We start from the raw sequence: 26,358 nt of genomic DNA on the forward strand, positions 1-26,358 counted from the left end.
GTATGTGGGTATTATATGTGTGTATTATATGTGTATGTGTGTGTGTATTATATCTATGTGTGTGTGTGTGTATTATATGTGTGTGTATGTTACTATGTGTGTGTGTATTATATGTGTGTGTGTTATATGTGTGTGCATGTTATATGTGTGTGTGTGTGTATTATATGTGTGTACAGGGAGTGCAGAATTATTAGGCAAGTTGTATTTTTGAGGATTAATTTTATTATTGAACAACAACCATGTTCTCAATGAACCCAAAAAACTCATTAATATCAAAGCTGAATATTTTTGGAGGTAGTTTTTAGTTTGTTTTTAGTTTTAGCTATTTTAGGGGGATATCTGTGTGTGCAGGTGACTATTACTGTGCATAATTATTAGGCAACTTAACAAAAAACAAATATATACCCATTTCAATTATTTATTTTTACCAGTGAAACCAATATAACATCTCAACATTCACAAATATACATTTCTGACATTCAAAAACAAAACAAAAACAAATCAGTGACCAATATAGCCACCTTTCTTTGCAAGGACACTCAAAAGCCTGCCATCCATGGATTCTGTCAATGTTTTGATCTGTTCACCATCAACATTGCGTGCAGCAGCAACCACAGCCTCCCAGACACTGTTCAGAGAGGTGTACTGTTTTCCCTCCTTGTAAATCTCACATTTGATGATGGACCACAGGTTCTCAATGGGGTTCAGATCAGGTGAACAAGGAGGCCATGTCATTAGATTTTCTTCTTTTATACCCTTTCTTGCCAGGCCACGCTGTGGAGTACTTGGACGCGTGTGATGGAGCATTGTCCTGCATGAAAATCATGTTTTTCTTGAAGGATGCAGACTTCTTCCTGTACCACTGCTTGAAGAAGGTGTCTTCCAGAAACTGTCAGTAGGACTGGGAGTTGAGCTTGACTCCATCCTCAACCCGAAAAGGCCCCACAAGCTCATCTTTGATGATACCAGCCCAAACCAGTACTCCACCTCCACCTTGCTGGCGTCTGAGTCGGACTGGAGCTCTCTGCCCTTTACCAATCCAGCCACGGGCCCATCCATCTGGCCCATCAAGACTCACTCTCATTTCATCAGTCCATGAAACCTTAGAAAAATCAGTCTTGAGATATTTCTTGGCCCAGTCTTGACATTTCAGCTTGTGTGTCTTGTTCAGTGGTGGTCGTCTTTCAGCCTTTCTTACCTTGGCCATGTCTCTGAGTATTGCACACCTTGTGCTTTTGGGCACTCCAGTGATGTTGCAGTTCTGAAATATGGCCAAACTGGTGGCAAGTGGCATCTTGGCAGCTGCACGCTTGACTTTTCTCAGTTCATGGGCAGTTATTTTGCGCCTTGGTTTTTCCACACGCTTCTTGCGACCCTGTTGACTATTTTGAATGAAACGCTTGATTGTTCGATGATCACGCTTCAGAAGCATTGCAATTTTAAGAGTGCTGCATCCCCCTGCAAGATATCTCACTATTTTTGACTTTTCTGAGCCTGTCAAGTCCTTCTTTTGACCCATTTTGCCAAAGGAAAGGAAGTTGCCTAATAATTATGCACACCTGATATAGGGTGTTGATGTCATTAGACCACACCCCTTCTCATTACAGAGATGCACATTACCTAATATGCTTAATTGGTAGTAGGCTTTCGAGCCTATACAGCTTGGAGTAAGACAACATGCATAAAGAGGATGATGTGGTCAAAATACTCATTTGCCTAATAATTCTGCACTCCCTGTATTCCCACAAGTAAGGAATGAAGCCGTGGACTCTCCTCATATTAAGAAGGAAAGACAATTTTTCATAGTCTCCTTTTCTCATATTTACCAAGGGTGCCAATATTAGTGTAGGGCACTGTATACACACACACACATATATAATACACCCACACGCCCACATATAATACACACACATATATAATACACACACACACACAAACAGACATATAATACACACACACCCACATATAATACACACACACATATGATACACAAACACAAACATACATAATATACACACACCCACATATAATACACACACATATAATACATACACACACACACACAAATATAATACACATGCACACATATAACACACACACACATACAGGGAGTGCAGAATTATTAGGCAAGTTGTATTTTTGAGGATTAATTTTATTATTGAGCAACAACCATGTTCTCAATGAACCCAAAAAAACTCATTAATATCAAAGCTGAATATTTTTGGAAGTAGTTTTTAGTTTGTTTTTAGTTTTAGCTATTTTAGGGGGATATCTGTGTGTGCAGGTGACTATTACTGTGCATAATTATTAGGCAACTTAACAAAAAACAAATATATACCCATTTCAAATATTTATTTTTACCAGTGAAACCAATATAACATCTCAACATTCACAAATATACATTTCTGACATTCAAAAACAAAACAAAAACAAATCAGTGACCAATATAGCCACCTTTCTTTGCAAGGACACTCAAAAGCCTGCCATCCATGGATTCTGTCAGTGTTTTGATCTGTTCACCATCAACATTGCGTGCAGCAGCAACCACAGCCTCCCAGACACCGTTCAGAGAGGTGTACTGTTTTCCCTCCTTGTAAATCTCACATTTGATGATGGACCACAGGTTCTCAATGGGGTTCAGATCAGGTGAACAAGGAGGCCATGTCATTAGATTTTCTTCTTTTATACCCTTTCTTGCCAGCCACGCTGTGGAGTACTTGGACGCGTGTGATGGAGCATTGTCCTGCATGAAAATCATGTTTTTCTTGAAGGATGCAGACTTCTTCCTGTACCACTGCTTGAAGAAGGTGTCTTCCAGAAACTGGCAGTAGGACTGGGAGTTGAGCTTGACTCCATCCTCAACCCGAAAAGGCCCCACAAGCTCATCTTTGATGATACCAGCCCAAACCAGTACTCCACCTCCACCTTCCTGGCGTCTGAGTCGGACTGGAGCTCTCTGCCCTTTACCAATCCAGCCACGGGCCCATCCATCTGGCCCATCAAGACTCACTCTCATTTCATCAGTCCATAAAACCTTAGAAAAATCAGTCTTGAGATATTTCTTGGCCCAGTCTTGACGTTTCAGCTTGTGTGTCTTGTTCAGTGGTGTTCGTCTTTCAGCCTTTCTTACCTTGGCCATGTCTCTGAGTATTGCACACCTTGTGCTTTTGGGCACTCCAGTGATGTTGCAGCTCTGAAATATGGCCAAACTGGTGGCAAGTGGCATCTTGGCAGCTGCACGCTTGACTTTTCTCAGTTCATGGGCAGTTATTTTGCGCCTTGGTTTTTCCACACGCTTCTTGCGACCCTGTTGACTATTTTGAATGAAACGCTTGATTGTTCGATGATCACGCTTCAGAAGCTTTGCAATTTTAAGAGTGCTGCATCCCTCTGCAAGATATCTCACTATTTTTGACTTTTCTGAGCCTGTCAAGTCCTTCTTTTGACCCATTTTGCCAAAGGAAAGGAAGTTGCCTAATAATTATGCACACCTGATATAGGGTGTTGATGTCATTAGACCACACCCCTTCTCATTACAGAGATGCACATCACCTAATATGCTTAATTGGTAGTAGGCTTTCGAGCCTATACAGCTTGGAGTAAGACAACATGCATAAAGAGGATGATGTGGTCAAAATACTCATTTGCCTAATAATTCTGCACTCCCTGTACAGAACCTGGCCACCAGGAGGAGGCAAAGACACCCTAGCCAAAGGCTTAAATACCTCCCCCACTTCCCTCATCCCCCAGTCATTCTTTGCCTTTTGTCACAGGAGGTTGGCAGAGAAGTGTCAGAAGATTTCGGAGTAGTTCCTTATGGAGGGTAGTATTCTTCGACTGGAACTGGAGTTTTAAGTAGTTTTGTCAGCCTCTCAGTGAGAGCATTGATGAAAGTTAGAGTCTGGAGATGCAGGGAGAGACTTTCTGCAAACCCATCCATATTAACAGCTCCTTGAGCAATCAGCGTTGACGGGTTTCGCTGCCTGCCTACTTCACTTAAGTCGATGTCAGAAGCGCTGTTACAATCTGTCAAACTTGAAGGACCATGTCACTATTCCATGGCATAGATTCCGGTAAGATTGTTTCATTACTTTACATACATGTTAACGATAAGAAGACAGGGTCACAGTGGGACTCCTTCATCTTTATGGAATCAAGGGTTAATATCTCCTGGGGAGGATTATTGAACATTGGGGGTTTTTAATCATATGTGTCATGGATTTTGACTGCTTATGTGTAAGAACGTTTGGGCTCTTAGGCTGATACGGAACATACAGGTTATTTCTTTTTGAGAGCTGTGCAGTTTTCTTTAGATAAGATGGCGCACTTGTTCCCTACCAGAGGCAGGTCCTGCTTGAGCACCATGTGACCAGGAACGGTCACGTTTTTTCACCGCTTCAGATTCCTGTCCGGATGTCTGTGGAGAGGAGCTTCTTCTCTATCTGTCTGGGTCATAGGAGGTGTTGAGTGCCCCAGCCATTGGGGGTGTAAGATGCCAGTTGTTTTCCTTTCTATAATTTGATATAGATGAGTTATGGAGGATTCTGATATTTTAGAGGGGGATCCCTCCGATACAGAATTTTATACCTGTGTATATTTTGAGTAGGCCCGGGCAATCCAGCCCGCTCAATTATGTTCCGTATGCCGCAATAGAGTGTTCTCATCAACCAATGTTGAGATGTTAGAGACCACTGAGCCATCCACCTCTGAGGACTCTTCGACCAGCGAGGTGTGTTCCCTTGATTCTGTTCCTACATACGCAGTTTTTCCAAGTTCCGACCCCACTTCGCCTGTAAGGGGTTTGTTTCCACCTGAGGTTACTAGGCACTTCCGCATGGCCTTCTCTTCGGCCTTAGCGAGGCCTTAGCGAGGTTACCTATTCCTACTACGCGCAAGCAAGGGGTCTTCCGGGCTCTCCTGCCCGAGGGCAATTGGTGTCCGATCAGTCCTCTGGGGATGCGGTTCCCTCTGAGGCTTTAGAGGGAGAACCTCCAGGGTCAGAGTCTGGTTATCATTTAGATTTTGATTGGCACACCTGCGTATACTTCTAAGTTTTGGCGATGTTAGAGATGTCCAGGACTGCTCCGTCAGTTGATTCTCTGTACTCTAAATCAGATAACGATCTTAACTAGATGAGTGGAGGATGGAATATTCTTTGTCGTCTTGTTTTACTTTTTGTTTTATCGTTTATTTATAATCCCATTTCTGAGCTCTATGGGGGACTGTGTTGTATAACAGGCAGGATCTGTTTTTGGTTTTCACACTTCCTTTTCAGCTTTTTTCTTTCTGTTCTGTACCAGATGTTGTTTTTTGAGCTCTGGATTGTGTTAGAAAACTCTTCTTAGAAGGACATTTCGTCGCATGGGATTTTTGACCCTATTGACTTTGATGGTCGAGAGGTTGGAGTCTTCCGGTGGAAACTTATAATTTTCTGCTCGGGGTGATAGTTCCCCCGATATTTGTTGTTCCAGCTTTGCTGGAACTTAAGATGTTTTTCTTTTTAGCACGGAAGTGCTCTGGAAGATGCGTTGTATCCTAGATGACAGGCAAGATCTGTTGTGGATATTAGTTAGGACTGTTTCCTTCTTTCTACTTAGGAAAATTAGTTTTTTCTTCTAAATTCTGGTTCAGGTACAGCAGGCCCATCTATCCTAGTTCACAGGCTGGACCTGTTTAGGTATTATCTGGGATGGGTGCTTGATACTGGATCTTATGGATCTAGTGGTTTTAGAGACCGGAAATAGGCTTCTTTTCTGGACAATTGTCTGGTCAGAGAAGACTAGGGACCTTTGGAGTCTTTGTCCTGGTATATTTTACACACTGAGATATTTCTTCTGCTGTTGGTGCATACCCTAATAGGGGGAGGGTCTTCCCATCCTACTTGGGTTCTATGATATGGATGCAGAGCTTTTCAGTTCTTCTTTAGCTGGAGAACGTAAGGTTCTCCCTTCCTTCGGTTCTTAGGAATTGTATTTTTCAGTAAACCTCGTTCTAAACCTTCTTGGTATCTGGGGTTTCAGGTGGCAATATGCTGCTTCCAGATTTTACGGTAATTCCAGAGTCTCTGCTTTTCTGGGTTTCTTCGCCTGCTAAGAGACTTTTAGGGATTTTCTCGTATCTTTTCGATCCTCTGAGTTGGATCTAGACCTAAGTTGCTGGTGTTGACACCAGGGTGGATCTGAATGCTGTTTTGTTTTAGGGTACCCTGCCTAGCAAGCTGAAGGCTTAGAGTTGAATCCTGCTGCTGCAGCTTTCTGTCAATCCGGAGTTCTTGCGAATTTTCCATTTGGGTTATGTCCTCCAGCCCCCTTCTGGTCTTTGTAATGCGGTCGTGGTGAGTGATAGACACTGCCGAGGCTGTGAGTTTGGCATGATGTTGGTGTTTCAGCCTTAAACAGACTTACATGGAATACCGGTGGGGGAAATAAATTCCCAGTGTTCCATTCAGATCTCCTTGAGAAATTTTTTCTCTTAGTTCTCCCGGGAACAGTTTTTACTTTGTTGCTGCCTTTTCCGGGGGGAGCGAGTGTCTTAGGGAGGTCCTTGGGTTGGGAGTTTCCTTCCGATTATTCCTCCTCAGCGAGCATTCTGCTTGGAGGATTTGGTCTTCTGGGTTTGTTCCAGTTGGGGCCTCTTAGTGGGGAGACCCTCTTTTGAAGAAGGAGAGTTCCTCCTGCTTATCGGGGGTGGGGTCTCGTGTTTGGTGGTGGGCGGAAGCCCACGTCGGCTCATTGCCAGCGACTCGCTCTATGAGCATACTTGTGAGAATGGATCTGGATTCGTAGACCACATCTGCAGAATTGTTTTGGAATAGTGGTGCTTGTTTCACTTCCTTCAGGAGCGCACCTATTGCTCAGGTGCACACAGGTTAAGAAGTGATTTAATAATAGGTGGTTAATACACAGGTCTGAATATTTGTCAGATGGTATAAACAACAGTTAGGGTAGAGGAAGATTGTAAGAATTTGGATTCCAAGCTAATACAAAGGAGATATGGTAGAAACAGGTTATGCAAACATAAAGCAAATCCAGCACAGTAGGGGTTACTGGAGAGACTAAAGATTCAGAGCGCAGTTCCTCTCTCTGAGCACTCTGTGTGAATCTGCCTGCTAGCAATTGACAGCGAAGGCTGTGAGAGCGCAGCTCCTATGTCTGTGTACTCTGAGTGGAACTGCCTGTTAGCAATTGTCAGCGTGAAGGCTGTGAGAGCGCAGCTCCTATCTCTGTGTACACTGTGTGGAACTGCCTGTTAGCACTTGCCTGTGTGAAGGCGGTGAGGTCAGCTGCAGAGTCTGTTGCAGGGAGAGGTGTAACAGCTGTACATCCAATGTAGAGAGCTGCACCAAGGTTAATTAAATTCTCCTTGTAAAGGTATATTAACTTAGAACAGGATACCTTAGACACTGAGGCTCAGTGTAATTTGTAGAATAGGACGTCCTATATTTGTAATCCAAATTAGGTAGATAGAAGCAAGTTACTCCAGATACACAGCGTGCAATTCAATAGCAAAACAAATTACCAAGTACTTGTCTGCAGGTGTGCTGGTGCTGAAATAGGGAGAAGGGGTGGAGTTACTAGGTGACTGGAAGATCAACCCTTACAGGACCCCCCTCTCAGGCAAGCCGTCCCACGGCTTGTGGATGGGGGCGATCCGGATGTCGCCGATGGAACAAGGCAACCAATCTTGGTGCGTGGATGTTTGCAGAAGGTTCCCAGGAGTCATCCTGGCTGGAGTAGCCCTTCCAGCGAACCAGATACTGAATTCCTCCGTTATGATGCCTGGAATCTACTAGTGCTTCAACTTCGAATTCGTCTGGAAAATCCCGAATTGGGTCCGGAGGAAGAACAATAGTGGTGTCCCTCATCGGTCTAGCAGGTTTTATCAGGGAGACATGGAATGTGGAGTGGATGTGCAAACTAGCAGGTAGAGCCAGAGTGACAGCATTTTCGTTTACCAATCTAGTTATGGGAAAAGGCCCTATGAACTTCCTGGCTAGTTTCTTTGCAGGAATGTTCAAACGGAGATTTTTGGTTGAGAGCCATACGAGGTCTCCAACAGAGTATACTGGAGATGGTCTTCTCCTCTGGTCATAATATTTCTTTTGAGCGTCTTGGGCCTGTTTGATGTTATCTTGAAGAGTCTTGAAGACCTCCAGCATGGAATTAGTCTGCTGATCCACCAGTGGGGAATCTGAGACAACACCTGGGGCTAATGAGAATGTAGGATGAAACCCATGATTGGTGTAGAAAGGTGACATCTTAGTACTGGCATTACTTGCATCATTATAGGCATATTCGGCGAGTGGTAAGTATTCCTCCCAATCATGTTGATGTTGTGAACAGTAACACCGGAGGTACTGCTCGAGCCATTGGTTCGTTCTTTCCACCTGTCCGTTCGTCTGTGGATGATAGGATGACGAGAAACGATGATCGATCTGCAGAATTCTACATAGATGTCTCCAGAAGTTGGACGTGAACTGTGTCCCTCTGTCCGAATACAGTGTAGAAGGGATTCCATGTAATTTGATTATATGCTTGATGAATAAAGCTGCTGTCTCTGATGCTGTAGGGAGTTTATGATAAGGTACGAAGTGTGTCATCTTAGTAAGATGATCTACAACAACTAGGATTGTTGTTTGTAAATTCGACACAAGTAGCTCTACGATAAAATCTAGACCAACATGTTGCCATGGTTTATCTGGAATGGGTAAAGGTATCAGAAGACTAAACTGACTTTTATTTTCGTTTTTACAGGTGGTGCAGATAACGCAACTACTTATGTGTTCATTTATTGAGTCCTTTAAGCCAGGCCACCAGAATTCTCTTGTAATTTTTTCTGATGTGCGTCTCACTCCCTGATGTCCAGATAGAGGAGTATCATGGAACAAGTGAATCAATTGTTGTCTGAGACTGACTGGGATATGCAATTTATCATTGTGGTAGTAGAGGCCATTGGATTGTAGAGAGACCTGATCCTTTGGAAGAGTGGTATCAGTCTTCAGTGCCTCCATGATTTCTTTTGAATAGGATGATATAACTCCTAGGAAGCGTTCTGGTGGTATCATAGAATTTTGTGTTGGGGTTTCTGGGGGTTTGTCTTTTTTTCGTGACAAGGCATCTGCCTTCCCATTCTTGTTTGCTGGACGATAGATTATATTAAAGTTGAACCTGGAGAAGTACAGGCTCCATCTCACCTGTCTTGCAGAAAGGGTCTTGTTGGTTTGCAGATACTCCAGGTTTTTATGATCAGTGTAGATCACCACTGGATGGAGAGTGCCCTCAAGAAGATGCCTCCAATGTTCTAGAGATCTCTTTATTGCGAGGAGTTCTTTGTCACCAATGGGATAGTTTCTTTCAGCAGGTGACATGACTTTGGACATGTAAGCTACTGGATGGAGTGGTGTGGCTGGTGTCTCTCGTTGTGATAGGACCGCTCCGATGGCGTAATCCGAAGAATCCACCTCCAGAGTGTATGGTAGATCAGGATTGGGAAACTTCAAGATTGGAGCTGAAGTGAAACGGGACTTCAATTCTAGAAATGCATTGTTTGCTTGAGGATTCCAGCGGAATTGCGTAGAACCGGTTAGTGTTGAGAGAGGTTTCGCAATTTTCTAAAAATTCTTAATAAATTTGCGATAATAATTGGCAAATCCTAAGAAACGTTGGAGCTCCTTTTTTGTTGTTGGTATTTTCCAATCAATGACTGTCTGCACTTTATTTTGTTCCATCTCAATTCCGGCAGGAGAAATATGATATCCTAAGAACGATATTTGGTTTGTGTGGAACACACATTTCTCCGGCTTAGCGTACAAGTGATGTGTACGTAAGCGGGAGAGGACCCACCGGACATGTTTAATATGCTCGGATATATTTTTTGAATAGATTAAGATGTCGTCTAGATATATGACGATACATACGTCTAAGAGATCTCTAAAAATAACATTGATGAAAAATTGAAACGATGCTGGGGCGTTGCAAAGCCCAAATGGCATCACAAGATATTCGTAGAGGCCGTACCTGGTACGGAACGCGTTGAGCCATTCATCACCGTCTCTAATGCGGACCAAATTGTAGGCTCCTCGCAGATCAAGCTTTGTATAAATAGTAGCTTGATGCAATCTTTCTATAAGTTTGGGAATTAACGGGAGAGGGTACCTATTTTTAATAGTCCTCTTATTAAGTTCCCGATAGTCTATTATGGGACGTAGAGATTAATCTTTGTTTTTAATCTTTGTTTTTAACAAATTCCTGTTCCAGCTGGAGAGGTGGAGGGACGTATGAAGCCCTTACGTAAGTTTTCATCCAGGTATGTTTTCAAGTAATCCAATTCTGGCTTACTTAGAGGGTACAAATGACCATAAGGAACTACTGCTCCAGGCTGCAGATCTATCGGACAGTCATAGACTCGATGTGGCGGTAGTGCCTCAGCCTCCTTTTTGCTGAATACGTCAATGAAATCGGAATATTCTTCAGGAAGTGTGAGTTCGTTTTCTTGAAGTTGTAGGAGCATACCCTGATGTGGATAGCAGGTGGTCTTGCAATAACTGGATGAGAGATCGACCGACAGGTCCTTCCAATTAATTTGTGGCTGGTGTTGTTGCAGCCAACTTAGGCCTAAGATTATAGGGAACAAAGGTGACGGTATTATATCGAATGTGAGATATTCGGTATGCCCTGATGGTGTTTTTACCTGTAAAGGTATTGTCTGCTGTGTAATGGGACCTGTGGAGATATTGGTACCATCAATAAGGCGAATAGACACAGGTTGTTTCTTGCACATAAAAGGAATTTTATTGACAGCTACAACATCTTTATCTATGTAATTTCCATAGGCTCCGCTGTCAACTATGGCATTAGTCGTCAGTCTGTTTTGGTCCCACTGTAAATGGAGAGAGAGATAACAGTAAGTGGAATTGCTCTGACAGGCATGTGCAGAGTGAATGTGATGGAACTTACTTTTTCTTGGTTTAAGAAGTACTGGACATTCTTTTACGGTGTGGCTGGGATTTGCACAGTACATACAGAGGTACTGTGTTCTCCTTCGGTTCCGTAAGAGGACCTCTAATCACACCTATGTCCATAGGTTCGACTGTATTCCTGCTGGTAGTTGCTGGTTTAACATAAGTCGAGGGTTTAGATGAGCTTTCTGGGGTACCCCTCTCAGTTCTCCTTTCTCGCAGCCTTCGATCTATTTGTATTGTTAGCTTCATTAATCCTTCCAAGGTATCGGGAAGCTCTACTCGGGCTAACTCATCCTTTATAGGATCTGAGAGTCCAATCCTGTATTGATTTTTTAGTGCGATGGCATTCCACTGCGAGTCGGTTGAATACAGTTTGAACTCTGTGATATACTCTTCAACCTGACGTCGGCCTTGTTTGAGGCCTCTCATATTGGATTCTGCAGATAACTGTAGGTTTGAATCAACGTAAAGTTCATCCATGGTAGCGAGGAACTGAGGGAGGGAGGATAAGACTGGATCATTGGCCTCATACAGCGTATCTGCCCACACCCTAGGTTCCCCTCGTAGGAATGATATCATAGTTAACACTTTGATTTTATCTGTACTATAGGTCTTTGGCTTCAATTGAAACAGCAGAGTGCAAGCATTTTTGAAATGTCTGTAATACTTGCGATTACCTGAGAAGGTATCAGGCAGCGACACTTGAGGTTCTATAATAGTCTCTGTAGTGGGTGGTTTTGGAGTGAGGGAGTCCCTAATTATTCCTCTTAAGGTCTGGTTCTCAACTTGAAGCTCCCTGAGTCCCTGTGAGAGCTGGTCCACTCTCTGGGATAGGTTATACACCACTTGTGGCAATTCTGCTGGGTCCATTTTTATGGGCTTGGTAATTTGTGAGAATGGATCTGGATTCGTAGACCACAGCTGCAGAATTGTTTTGGAATAGTGGTGCTTGTTTCACTACCTTCAGGAGCGCACCTATTGCTCAGGTGCACACAGGTTAAGAAGTGATTTAATAATAGGTGGTTAATACACAGGTCTGAATATTTGTCAGATGGTATAAACAACAGTTAGGGTAGAGGAAGATTGTAAGAATTTGGATTCCAAGCTAATACAAAGGAGATATGGTAGAAACAGGTTATGCAAACATAAAGCAAATCCAGCACAGTAGGGGTTACTGGAGAGACTAAAGATTCAGAGCGCAGTTCCTCTCTCTGAGCACTCTGTGTGAATCTGCCTGCTAGCAATTGACAGCGAAGGCTGTGAGAGCGCAGCTCCTATGTCTGTGTACTCTGAATGGAACTGCCTGTTAGCAATTGTCAGTGTGAAGGCTGTGAGAGCACAGCTCCTATGTCAGTGTACTCTGAGTGGAACTGCCTGTTAGCAATTGTCAGCGTGAAGGCTGTGAGAGTGCAGCTCCTATCTCTGTGTACGCTGTGTGGAACTGCCTGTTAGCACTTGCCTGTGTGAAGGCGGTGAGGTCAGCTGCAGAGTCTGTTGCAGGGAGAGGTGTAACAGCTGAACATCCAATGTAGAGAGCTGCACCAAGGTTAATTAAATTCTCCTTGTAAAGGTATATTAACTTAGAACAGGATACCTTAGACACTGAGGCTCAGTGTAATTTGTAGAATAGGACGTCCTATATTTGTAATCCAAATTAGGTAGATAGAAGCAATCAAAGTTACTCCAGATACACAGCGTGCAATTCAATAGCAAAACAAATTACCAAGCACTTGTCTGTAGGTGTGCTGGTGCTGAAATAGGTGAAGTGGTGGAGTTACTAGGTGACTGGAAGATTAACCCTTACAATACTCTTAAGCAGGACTAAGTGGCCTAGGAGATGGCTACCCTGCCTAGCAAGCTAAAGGCTTGGAGTTTGAATCCTGCTGGAGCAGTCTTCTTTAAGACTTTCAAGGCACAGGTTAGCTCCTCCGCTTCTGTAACAGAAGGTGGGTTTGAACCCAGGTGGAGCTCTGGCATTTTCTGCCTGAATATGATAGTATTCTAGCTTTCCTTAGAGAGTTTATTTTGACCTTCTTCTCTTCGGTCATATCGCTCTTTGTGGTGGAGGGTCTATCTTAGCAGGAGCAGACGTCAGTGAGATGGTTTGCTTCGTTCATATTTAGCGTTATGTCGCAGTTTAGGAGCTTTGCCTCTATGTACCTTGTTTCAGGAATCTGCGGGTGCAGGATCCTTGTGTTCTTCACATCCTGAACTCTCTGAGGCTAACTGCGTGGAATTGTTCGCTTAGGTTTTTCTGATGGAGTGTTGATACTCTCAGCTTAGTTCATAGGCCGGTGTATAGTCGCTTCTATCATAAGGGGTGCAAAACCTACTTCTTATGGTATGTAAAGCGGGGATTCTCCTGGCATAAGGCCAGTTTTTTTCGGATCCTTTCTTTTCTCCTGGATGTTCTGGGGAAAGGGCCCTCTGTAGCTCCCTTAGGGGATAGGTTTTGGTCCTATCTATCTTACTGCTCGAGGGGTTCTCAGAGCTTCCAGATGTCAGTATTGTTCAGGTTTTGATTAGTTCAGGCCTGTGTCTAGATTCAGTACTCCTCTCTGGGGTTTACTTCTTGTTTTAGTTTTGCAGTTGGCTCCGTTTGGGCTTATGCATGGAGTTGATGTTAAATCTTTCTGTCCTGAACCTCTATTGGTTATTGCTTTAACGCACAGAGTTTCTGAGTTGGCTGTCTTGTAAGGTCAGGACCCTTACCTATTTTTTTCTTATGGTTAGGGCTGGTCTCTGGGTTAGTTCTTCTTCCTTGGGTTGTTTCATATCACAACCTCAATCATGAGAATGTGGTTCCTTTCTTGTGTCCTAATCCTCCTTCTTTGAAGGAGAGGTTATTTCATATCTTGGATTTGGTTCAGGCAGTGCACTTCCATCTTCAGGCTACAAGGGAGTTTTTGTCAAACTTCTTCTTTGTTTGTGTATGTTCTGAGAATTGTAAGGGGCCCAAAGCTTTGGCCACTTCCTTGTTTTTCTGGTGGAGGAGCTTGTTCGCTTGGCTTACAGATTCAGCAGGATGCAAGCCTTCTCAGAGGCTTAAGGCTCATTCATCTAGAGCTGTGGCTCCCTCTTGGGGTTTGAGAATGAGGCATTTAGCGATCAGAATTGTAGGGCGTCTACCTGGTCTTCCTTAGATATTTTTTTCAAATTTTTACACGTTTAACGTTTTTGTCTTCGGCTGAAGCAGTTTTTGGGAGCAGGGTATTGCAGGTTGTGGTGCCCTCAGAATAGGGTCCACCTATCTTTTTACCCTCCCGTTCATTCAGTGTCCTATAGAGCTTGGGTATATGTTTCCCACAAGTAAGGAATGAAGCCATGTATTCTCCTCATATTAAGAAGGAAAACATAAATTATGCTTACCAGATCATTTCCTTTCCTTCTGTATGAGGAGAGTCCACGGCCCCCACCCATATTCTTTGTTGGGCGGACCTAAATTTTAGTTTTTTTGTTGTTCTGGCAAATTTATACCCTGAGTTTCTCCTACTGTTCCTTGTTCCCTCTGCAGAATGACTGGGGGATAGGGGAAGTGGGGGAGGTATTTAAGCCTTTGGCTGGGGTGTCTTTGCCTCCTCCTAGTGGCCAGGTTCTGTATTCCCACAAGTAAGGAATGAAGCCGTGGACTCTCCTCATACAGAAGGAAAGGAAATTATCTGGTAAGCATAATTTATGTTTTTTTTTGTTTAACCTTTTCATTTTTTGGTTAAAAAATATACAAAAATACTCAGCTCTCATGGATATCATAGCTCAGCATGCTAAGGCACTGTGGCTAAGTTCTGTAGCAACCCAAGGGTTGCAGGTTCGATCCCCGGCGAGGTCCACTCAGCCTTTCATTCTTCCGAGGTCGATAAAATGAGCAGCGCCTTGATACCCTTATGGGTAATTAGCCACACTTTACAAGTATGCAATACATATCAGGCAATTGCAAACATAACACAGGTTTATCTCCCCCCTCCCCAAAAAATGTGTGGCATAATTATTGGCACCCCTATGAATATGTGAAAAATATATTTGAAGTAAATTCCTATTGATATTTTAAATTTTTAATGCATCTGGGTGACTTGGAACAGGAAATTGTTCAACCATGAATTTCTGTTTCACAGGGGTATAAATATGAGATAACACATAGGTCAAATTACCTTAGTCATTCATCACAATGGGTAAGATCAAGGTATATAGCTGTGATGTGCGGCAAAAGCTTGTTAAGCTTCACAAAATAGGAAGTGGCTCTAAGAAAAAAGCAAAAGCATTAAAAATGCCCATTTCCACCATCAAGGCACTAATTAAGAACTATTATACAGAATAGTGTAGCACTAGACTTAAACTCTTTTCAAGTCACTCTGAAAACCCTATCCCCTTCCTAGATAGAGAAGTTATATATAATGCATAGAAGGGCGCTTGCAAAGAGTTGCACTAAGAATGGATTATTATTTAAAACTATCACAGGTATAATACCAATGTCATACACCTTTCAAATCTCAGATGCAGAAGTTGATTTGCAACATCCAAATGCAATATTTAATATATTTAAAAAATAAACATTTAAAATTCCAAATATATTGATTGGGCGTCTCCCAAGTGCACCAACTAAAAAGTCATATAGATTCTTCAAATACAAGCCCAAATATATCTCTTGAATCCGGATTCCAAAAACAAAATGTTAAAAACAAAGGGCAAGATTACATATGCGGTTTTTACGCGGTTTTGGTATTACATATACGGCGCTGCAGATAAATGCGGCCCATATATTTTACCCGTCACCCGCAATTTTTACTCCCATAAGCTAACATAGAACCGCACCACAAATCGGTATCACATATTCAGGACAAGGACTTACGCAGCGAAAATGGAGAAATTTTACTCCATTTTCACCTCGCTACACATAGGCAGGCGCAGCAAGCCTTACTCTGAAAATGTGAGCACCGTAACTCCCGTAACTGCCTGAAAATATTAACTAACACCTAACGCATGTGCAATATCTATCCACCTGTCAACCGCAATCCCACACCGCAATAACTAATAAAGTATATTATCTAATCCGCCATTAACCCACATCGCAATAAACCTGTGCAGAGAGTGTCACATGTGTCAGGGGATGGGCACACAGCTTGTGCAGAGAGTGTCACGTGTCAGGGGATGGGCACACAGCTTCTGTAGAGAGTGTCACATGTGTCAGGTGATGAGCACACAGCTTGTATAGAGAGTGTCACATGTGTCAGGGGCTTGGCACACAGCTTGTGCAGAGAGTGTCACATGTGTCCGGGGATGGGCACACAGCTTGTACAGAGAGGGTCACATGTGTCGGGATGGGCACAGAGCTTGTGCAGAGAGTATCACATGTGTCAGGGGATGGGCACACAGCTTGTGCAGAGAGTGTCACATGTGTCGGGATGGGCACACAGCTTGTGCAGAGAGTGTCACATGTGTCAGGGGATGGGCACAGCTTGTGCAGAGAGTGTCACATGTGTCAGGTGATGGGCACACAGTTTTTGCAGAGAGTGTCATATGTGTCAGAGGATGGGCACTCAGCTTGTGCCTAGAGTGTCACATGTGTCAGAGGATGGGCACACAGCTTGTGCAGAGAGTGTCACATGTGTCAGGGGAAGGGCACACAGCTTGTGCAGAGAGTGTCACATGTGTCAGGGGATGGGCGCAGCTTGTGCAGAGAGTGTCACATGTCAGGTGATGGGCACACAGCTTGTGAAGAGAGTGTCACATGTGTCAGGTGATGGGCACACAGCTTGTGCAGAGAGTGTCACATGTGTCAGGGGATGGGCACATAGCTTGTGCAGAGAGTGCCACATGTGTCAGGGGATGGACACACAGCTTGTGCAGAGAGTGTCACATGTGTCAGGGGATGGGCACCCGATTTGTGCAGAGAGTGTAACGTGTCAGGGGATTGCCACACAGCTTGTGCAGAGATTGTCACATGTGTCAGAGGATGGGCACACAGCTTGTGCAGAGAGTGTCACATGTGTCAGTGGATGGGCACACAGCTTGTACAGAGAGTGTCACATGTGTCAGGGGAAGGACAAGCAGCTTGTGCAGAGAGTGTCACATGTGTCAGGGGATGGAGGCAGCTTGTGCAGAGAGTGTCACATGTCAGGTGATGGGCACACAGCTTGTGAAGGAAGTGTCACATGTATCAGGTGATGGGCACACAGCTTGTGCAGAGAGTGTCACATGTGTCAGGAGATGGGCACACAGATTGTGCAGAGAGTGTCACATGTGTCAGGGGATGGGCACATAGCTTGTGCAGAGAGTGCCACATGTGTCAGGGGATGGGCACCCGATTTGTGCAGAGACTGTAACATGTGTCACGGGATTGGCACGCAGCTTGTGCAGAGAGTGTCACATGTGTCAGGGGATGGGTACACAGCTTGTACAGAGAGTGTCACATGTGCCAGTGGATGGGCACACAGCTTGTGCAGAGAGTGTCTCATGTGTCAGGGGATGGGCACACAGCTTGTACAGAGAGTGTCACATGTGTCAGGGGATGGGCACACAGCTTGTACAGAGAGTGTCACATGTGTCAGGGGAAGGGCACACAGCTTGTGTAGAGAGTGTCACATGTGTCAGGGGATGGGCGCAGCTTGTGCAGAGAATGTCACATGTCAGGTGATGGGCACACAGCTTGTGAAGAGAGTGTCACATGTGTCAGGTAATGGGCACACAGCTTGTGCAGAGAGTGCCACATGTGTCAGGAGATGGGCACACAGATTGTGCAGAGAGTGTCACATGTGTCAGGGGATGGGCACATAGCTTGTGCAGAGAGTGCCACATGTGTCAGGTGATGGGCACACAGCTTGTGCAGAGAGTGTCACATGTGTCAGGGGATGGGCACCTGATTTGTGCAGAGAGTGTAACATGTGTCAGGGGATGGGCACACAGCTTGTGCAGAGAGTGTCACATGTGTCAGGGGATGGGCACACAGCTTGTACAGAGAGTGTCACATGTGTCAGGGGAAGGGCACAAAGCTTGTGCAGAGAGTGTCACAGGTGTCAGGGGATAGGCGCAGCTTGTGCAGAGAGTGTCACATGTGTCAGGGGATGGGCACACAGCTTGTACAGAGAGTGTCACATGTGTCAGGGGATGGGCACACAGCTTGTACAGAGAGTGTCACATGTGTCAGGGGAAGGGCACACAGCTTGTGCAGAGAGTGTCACAGGTGTCAGGGGATGGGCGCAGCTTGTGCAGAGAGTGTCACACGTCAGGTGATGGGCACACAGCTTGTGCAGAGAGTGTCACACGTCAGGTGATGGGCACACAGCTTGTGAAGAGAGTGTCACATGTGTCAGGGGATGGGCACACAGCTTGTGCAGAGAGTGTCACATGTGTCAGGAGATGGGCACACAGATTGTGCAGAGAGTGTCACATGTGTCAGGGGATGGGCACATAGCTTGTGCAGAGAGTGCCACATGTGTCAGGTGATGGGCACACAGCTTGTGCAGAGAGTGTCACATGTGTCAGGGGATGGGCACCCGGTTTGTGCAGAGAGTGTAACATGTGTCAGGGGATTGGCACACAGCTTGTGCAGAGAGTGTCACATGTGTCAGGAGATGGGCACACAGCTTGTGCAGAGAGTGTCACATGTGTCAGGAGATGGGCACACAGCTTGTGTAGAGAGTGTCACATGTGTCGGGGATGGGCGCAGCTTGTGCAGAGAGTGTCACATGTGTCAGGGGAAGGGCACACAGCTTGTGCAGAGAGTGTCACATGTGTCAGGGGAAGGGCACACAGCTTGTGCAGAGAGTGTCACATGTGTCAGGGGAAGGGCACACAGCTTGTGCAGAGAGTGTCACATGTGTCAGGGGAAGGGCACACAGCTTGTTTTGATTTAAGTAGTTTGTGTGTTTTCTCCCTGTAGCTTGTTACTTGTCATATCTATATATTTCTGACGTGTGCACTGTATGTTTGTTTGCAGGCATGTCGCTATGGCCACTTTCAACATTTAGAGCATTTACTTTTTTATGGCACAGACATGGGAGCTCAGAATGCATCTGGAAACACTGCTCTGCACATCTGTGCTCTGTATAACCAGGTAAGTTGTTTCTTCTACTTCTTCTCACTAAGCCACACCCAGCTGTACCCCAGTATACGTTAATAACCCTCCTGTACCTCAGTGTCCTGTAATAAACCGTCCTGTACCCCAGTATATTTTAACCACCCTTCTGTACCCCAGTATCCTATAATAACCCTCCTGTACCCCATTATCTTTTAACCACCCTCCTGTACCCCAGTTTCCTATAATAACCCTTCTGTACCCCAGTATCCTATAATAAACCTCCTGTACCCCAGTATCTTTTAACCACCTTCCTGTACCCCAGTATCTTTTAACCACCCTCCTGTACCCCAGTATCCTATAAAAACCCGCCTGAACCCCTGTATTTTTTAACCATCCCTCCTGTACCCCAGTATCCTATAATAACCCTCCTGTACCCCAGTATCTTTTAACCACCCTCCTGTACCCCAGTTTCCTATAATAACCCTCCTGTAGCCCAGTGTCTTTTAACCACCCTCCTGTACCCAGTATCTTTTAACCACCCTCCTGTACCCCAGTATCCTATAATAAACCTCCTGTACCCCAGTATATTTTAACCACCCTCCTGTACCCAGTATCCTATAATAACCCTCCTGTACCCCAATATCTTTTAACCACCCTCCTGTACCCCAGTATCTTTTAACCACCCTCTTGTACCCCAGTATCCTATAATAACCCTCCTGTACCCTGGTATCTTTTAACCACACTCCTCTACCCCAGTATCTTTTAACCACTCTCCTGTACCCTAGTATATTTTAACCACCCTACTGTACCCCAGTATCCTATAATAACCCTCCTGTACCCCAGTATCCTATAATAACCCTCCTGTACCCCAGTATCTTTTAACCAGCCTTCTGTATCCCAGTATCCTTTAACCACCCTCTTGTACCCCAGTATCCTATTATAAACCTCCTGTACCCCAGTATCTTTTAACCACCCTCCTGTACCTCAGTATCCTATAATAACCATCTTGTACCCCGGTATCTTTTACCCCCTGCCCCTACATGTACCCCTCTCCCCTGCGTGTACCCCCTTCCCTGCGTTTACCCCCTGCTCCTACATGTATCCCTCTCTCCTGCATGTATCCCCTTCCCTGCATTTACCCTCTCCCCTGCGTGTACCCCCTTCCCTGCATTTACCCCCTGCCCCTACATGTACTCCTCTCCCCTGCGTGTATCCCCTTCCATGAGTTTACCCCCTGCTCCTACATGTACCCCTCTCCCCTGTGTGTACCACCCTTCACTGTATGTACCCCCTGCCCTGCGTGTATTGCTCTCCCCTGTGTGTACCCCCTTCCCTGCATTTACCCCCTGCCCCTACATGTACTCCTCTCCCCTGCGTGTATCCCCTTCCCTGCGTTTACCCCCTGCCCCTACATGTACTCCTCTCCCCTGCGTGTATCCCCTTCCCTGCGTTTACCCCCTGCCCCTACATGTACTCCTCTCCCCTGCGTGTATCTCCTTCCATGCGTTTACCCCCTGCTCCTACATGTACCCCTCTCCCCTGTGTGTATCCCCTTCACTGTATGTACCCCCTGCCCTGCGTGTATTGCTCACCTCTACATGTACCCTCTCCCCTGCATGTACCCCACTCTCCTGCGTGTTCCCCCCTCACCTGCATCTACCCCCCTTCCCTGCATGTACCCCCTGCTATGCATGTACCCCTCTTTCCTGTGTGTTCCCCCCTCACCTGCATGTACCCCCTTCCCTGCATGTACCCCCTGCCCTGCGTGTATCCCTTACCCCTACATGTGCTACCTCCCCTGCATGTACCCCCTTCCCTGCATGTACCCCCTGCCCTGCATGTATCCCTCACCCCTACATGTACCCCCTGCCCTGCATGTATCCCTCACCCCTACATGTACCCCCTCCCCTGCGTGTACCCCTCTCTCCTGCTTGTTCCCCTCTCACCTGCATGCATCCCCATGCCCTGCGGGTTATCCCTCACCCTTGTGTGTAACCCTCACCCCTACATGTACCCTTCTCCCTTGTGTGTACCCCTCTTCCGGCATATACCCCCTGCCCTGCATGTACCCCTTCCCTGCATGTACCCCCCTTCTATGCGTGTACCCCCCTGCCCTGCATGTATACCCTTGTCACAAATATCTCAGGATTCAGCTCCTAAGGAGTTAACTTTGTGCAGCTTGCACTCAAAACAGTTATTTGTTTTCAAGAAGCATTGTGTTTGTATTTTCTTTGAAGTGCCAGAACCCTCTAACTAGCAACCAAATGCTAGTGTGTATGCATTGAGTCATAAAATCACTGAAGCTCTTAGTCACAGAGATACACAGGATAAAGTTTATGGCTTAAGCTGTCAATAGAATGCATGATGCAAAACAGGCCCTTCATTACAAAAACTGACCAGGTCACTGACAGGACATTGGTATATTATGTACATATGTGGGTTAAAAGTGTTATAACCTTAACGGCAGGTAAATATGACAACCTATGGCATATTTGATATCAAACTGGTTCTCCCAATAAAACTAAGAGGTTCTAAATATGTAAATATAGAAATTTCTTACCTAGCAGGAATGATAATGGATTGTATAAATTCAGGCAATAAATTTAGTCTATTGAAGTTTGTAAAGACAGTGGGGTTTCTTAGCCCACCCCGGAGGGTGTGGTTAAGCAACATGATCTCTGAGAAGTAGGTTTAAGAATCTTATTTTTTAACAATAAGATTGTCATTCTTACAAGGGGAGCTGCTGTACAGAAGTAAGGAGCCATCATTTTCTTGCCATTCCCCTGGCGCAGATCTTGAAGCTAGTAAAGTATTCAATTCTGTTTTTCTCCTTTTTATTTTAAAACACTGTTTGCGTGTGTAATTTTATTTGTTACAACTTTTTATTATTAATGCATTGTGCATAATATTTTTGGCATAATAAATAATTCCTTTATTAAGTTTGGCCTTTGTCTAATAATTGAACCACTTTACTGAAAGAGACTGGAATATTAGAACTGTATAATTTTAGGTTATTTTCTGCTAAATTGTATTTCTAGAGTTAATGTGTAAAGTCTGGGGTTTTCCTTAAGATTTTCCCTTTAATAAATTTTAAGTTGTGGCAGCATTTGAGCTATAGGTGACAGAAAAGGGGGCTGAAAACCCTTTCTGTGCCAAATAAGTGACTGGTGCAGGGTTGGATAACCTTGGTTCGTCACAACCCTCCTGTGCATGATTGTCACACCTGCCTATTTGGTGACCCTGTCTCTTTAAAAATGTTACTCTTCTCTGTCAGCCATCTTGCTTTAGGCATTAACCTCTTCTACTGGTGCTTGATCTCCCACCCAATTTCCTATTCAGCTTCTATTTAGGATATCCTCAGTCATAGTTTCATTGCACCAGCTTACTGATATGATTTGGTGCATAACCATTCAGGAGAAAGCCCCTTAGGGCAATGGCAGGGAGCTGAAAACACTGACTCTTGACCTGGGAATCAGGATACTGGCGCTGGGTAGTTTAGATACTGTAGTTCATAATTGCAGATAGCTGGAAATTAAACATCTAGGCAAAGAATAATATATTCAGACTGCATAGAAAATAAGTAGTAATGAGTATCAGAGTATATGACCACAGACTTGATGAACACAGATATAGATATAGTCAGTGATAGCTAACATTGGCAACACAAAATGTTTTGGAACTACATTTCCCATGATGCTTAAGCACTCTTGAGCATCATGAGAAATTTAGTTCCAAAACATCAGGGGTGCCAAAGTTACATCAGTTTGCTATTGTAATCTAATTTCATTTTCCATTAGGCCTGTGTGTCAGGCCCACATCATATACTGTGATTAATTGCTCAGTGCCACCACTGATATCTGGTGTAACATTAGTGTAAATTAAAAAAAAAAAAACTTTTACATCAGTTTGCTAGTGTAATCTAATTTCATTTTCCATCAGGCCTGTGTGTCAGGCCTACAGCATATACTGTGATTAATTGCTCTGTGCCACCACTGATATCTGGTGTAACATTAGTGTAAATTTAAAAAAAACAAACTTTTACATCAGTTTGCTAGTGTAATCTAATTTCATTTTCCATCAGGCCTGTGTGTCAGGCCCACAGCATATACTGTGATTAATTGCTCTGTGCCACCACTGATATCTGGTGTAACATTAGTGTAAATTTAAAAAAAAAAACTTTTACATCAGTTTGCTAGTGTAATCTAATTTCATTTTCCATCAGGCCTGTGTGTCAGGCCCACAGCATATACTGTGATTAATTGCTCTGTGCAACCACTGATATCTGGTGTAACATTAGTGTAAATTTAAAAAAAAAAAAACTTTTACATCAGTTTGCTAGTGTAATCTAATTTCATTTTCCATCAGGCCTGTGTGTCAGGCCTACAGCATATACTGTGATTAATTGCTCTGTGCCACCACTGATATCTGGTGTAACATTAGTGTAAATTTTAAAAAAAAAAACTTTTACATCAGTTTGCTAGTGTAATCTAATTTCATTTTCCATCAGGCCTGTGTGTCAGGCCCACAGCATATACTGTGATTAATTGCTCTGTGCCACCACTGATATCTGGTGTAACATTAGTGTAAATTTAAAAAAAAAAAACTTTTACATCAGTTTGCTAGTGTAATCTAATTTCATTTTCCATCAGGCCTGTGTGTCAGGCACACAGCATATACTGTGATTAATTGCTCTGTGCCACCACTGATATCTGGTGTAACATTAGTGTAAATTTAAAAAAAAAAAAAAACTTTTACATCAGTTTGCTATTGTAATCTAATTTCATTTTCCATTAGGCCTGTGTGTCAGGCCCACAGCATATACTGTGATTAATTGCTCTGTGCCACCACTGATATCTGGTGTAACATTAGTGTAAATTTAAAAAAAAAAAAAAAACTTTTACATCAGTTTGCTAGTGTAATCTAATTTCATTTTCCATCAGGCCTGTGTGTCAGGCCCACAGCATATACTGTGATTAATTGCTCTGTGCCACCACTGATATCTGGTGTAACATTAGTGTAAATTAAAAAAAAAAAAACTTTTACATCAGTTTGCTAGTGTAATCTAATTTCATTTTCCATCAGGCCTGTGTGTCAGGCCTACAGCATATACTGTGATTAATTGCTCTGTGCCACCACTGATATCTGGTGTAACATTAGTGTAAATTTAAAAAAAAAAAACTTTTACATCAGTTTGCTAGTGTAATCTAATTTCATTTTCCATCAGGCCTGTGTGTCAGGCCCACAGCATATACTGTGATTAATTGCTCTGTGCCACCACTGATATCTGGTGTAACATTAGTGTAAATTTAAAAAAAAAAAAACTTTTACATCAGTTTGCTAGTGTAATCTAATTTCATTTTCCATCAGGCTTGTGTGTCAGGCCCACAGCATATACTGTGATTAATTGCTCTGTGCCACCACTGATATCTGGTGTAACATTAGTGTAAATTTAAAAAAAAAACTTTTACATCAGTTTGCTAGTGTAATCTAATTTCATTTTCCATCAGGCCTGTGTGTCAGGCCCACAGCATATACTGTGATTAATTGCTCTGTGCCACCACTGATATCTAGTGTAACATTAGTGTAAATTTTAAAAAAAATTTTTTACATCAGTTTGCTAGTGTAATCTAATTTCATTTTCCATCAGGCCTGTGTGTCAGGCCCACAGCATATACTGTGATTAATTGCTCTGTGCCACCACTGATATCTAGTGTAACATTAGTGTAAATTTTAAAAAAAAACTTTTACATCAGTTTGCTAGTGTAATCTAATTTCATTTTCCATCAGGCCTGTGTGTCAGGCCCACAGCATATACTGTGATTAATTGCTCTGTGCCACCACTGATATCTGGTGTAACATTAGTGTAAATTAAAAAAAACAAAAAACTTTTACATCAGTTTGCTAGTGTAATCTAATTTCATTTTCCATCAGGCCTGTGTGTCAGGCCTACAGCATATACTGTGATTAATTGCTCTGTGCCACCACTGATATCTGGTGTAACATTAGTGTAAATTTAAAAAAAACAAACTTTTACATCAGTTTGCTAGTGTAATCTAATTTCATTTTCCATCAGGCCTGTGTGTCAGGCCCACAGCATATACTGTGATTAATTGCTCTGTGCCACCACTGATATCTGGTGTAACATTAGTGTAAATTTAAAAAAAAAAAAACTTTTACATCAGTTTGCTAGTGTAATCTAATTTCATTTTCCATCAGGCCTGTGTGTCAGGCCCACAGCATATACTGTGATTAATTGCTCTGTGCCACCACTGATATCTGGTGTAACATTAGTGTACATTTAAAAAAATAAAATTTTGCATCAGTTTGCTAGTGTAATCTAATTTCATTTTCCATCAGGCCTGTGTGTCAGGCCTACAGCATATACTGTGATTAATTGCTCTGTGCCACCACTGATATCTGGTGTAACATTAGTGTAAATTTAAAAAAAAAAAACTTTTACATCAGTTTGCTAGTGTAATCTAATTTCATTTTCCATCAGGCCTGTGTGTCAGGCCCACAGCATATACTGTGATTAATTGCTCTGTGCCACCACTGATATCTGGTGTAACATTAGTGTAAATTTAAAAAAAAAAAAACTTTTACATCAGTTTGCTAGTGTAATCTAATTTCATTTTCCATCAGGCTTGTGTGTCAGGCCCACAGCATATACTGTGATTAATTGCTCTGTGCCACCACTGATATCTGGTGTAACATTAGTGTAAATTTAAAAAAAAAACTTTTACATCAGTTTGCTAGTGTAATCTAATTTCATTTTCCATCAGGCCTGTGTGTCAGGCCCACAGCATATACTGTGATTAATTGCTCTGTGCCACCACTGATATCTAGTGTAACATTAGTGTAAATTTTAAAAAAAAAATTTTACATCAGTTTGCTAGTGTAATCTAATTTCATTTTCCATCAGGCCTGTGTGTCAGGCCCACAGCATATACTGTGATTAATTGCTCTGTGCCACCACTGATATCTAGTGTAACATTAGTGTAAATTTTAAAAAAAAACTTTTACATCAGTTTGCTAGTGTAATCTAATTTCATTTTCCATCAGGCCTGTGTGTCAGGCCCACAGCATATACTGTGATTAATTGCTCTGTGCCACCACTGATATCTGGTGTAACATTAGTGTAAATTAAAAAAAAAAAAACTTTTACATCAGTTTGCTAGTGTAATCTAATTTCATTTTCCATCAGGCCTGTGTGTCAGGCCTACAGCATATACTGTGATTAATTGCTCTGTGCCACCACTGATATCTGGTGTAACATTAGTGTAAATTTAAAAAAAACAAACTTTTACATCAGTTTGCTAGTGTAATCTAATTTCATTTTCCATCAGGCCTGTGTGTCAGGCCCACAGCATATACTGTGATTAATTGA

At 43.3% G+C, this 26,358-nt stretch overlaps 1 protein-coding gene across 2 annotated transcripts in view; it reads left to right on the forward strand.

Annotated features, from left to right (window-relative positions):
* SHANK2 (SH3 and multiple ankyrin repeat domains 2) overlaps window positions 1-26,358 on the forward strand; it is a 1,433,430-nt gene that overhangs the window by 332,246 nt on the left and 1,074,826 nt on the right. For both annotated transcript variants that reach the window (XM_053720553.1, XM_053720554.1), the window contains exon 8: window positions 18,891-19,007. In XM_053720553.1, the coding sequence (XP_053576528.1) occupies window positions 18,891-19,007 (117 nt within the window). The remainder of the gene's footprint in view (window positions 1-18,890; window positions 19,008-26,358) is intronic.

The sequence above is a fragment of the Bombina bombina genome, chromosome 7 (assembly GCF_027579735.1).
Source record: "Bombina bombina isolate aBomBom1 chromosome 7, aBomBom1.pri, whole genome shotgun sequence".
NCBI classification, from domain to species: domain Eukaryota; kingdom Metazoa; phylum Chordata; class Amphibia; order Anura; family Bombinatoridae; genus Bombina; species Bombina bombina.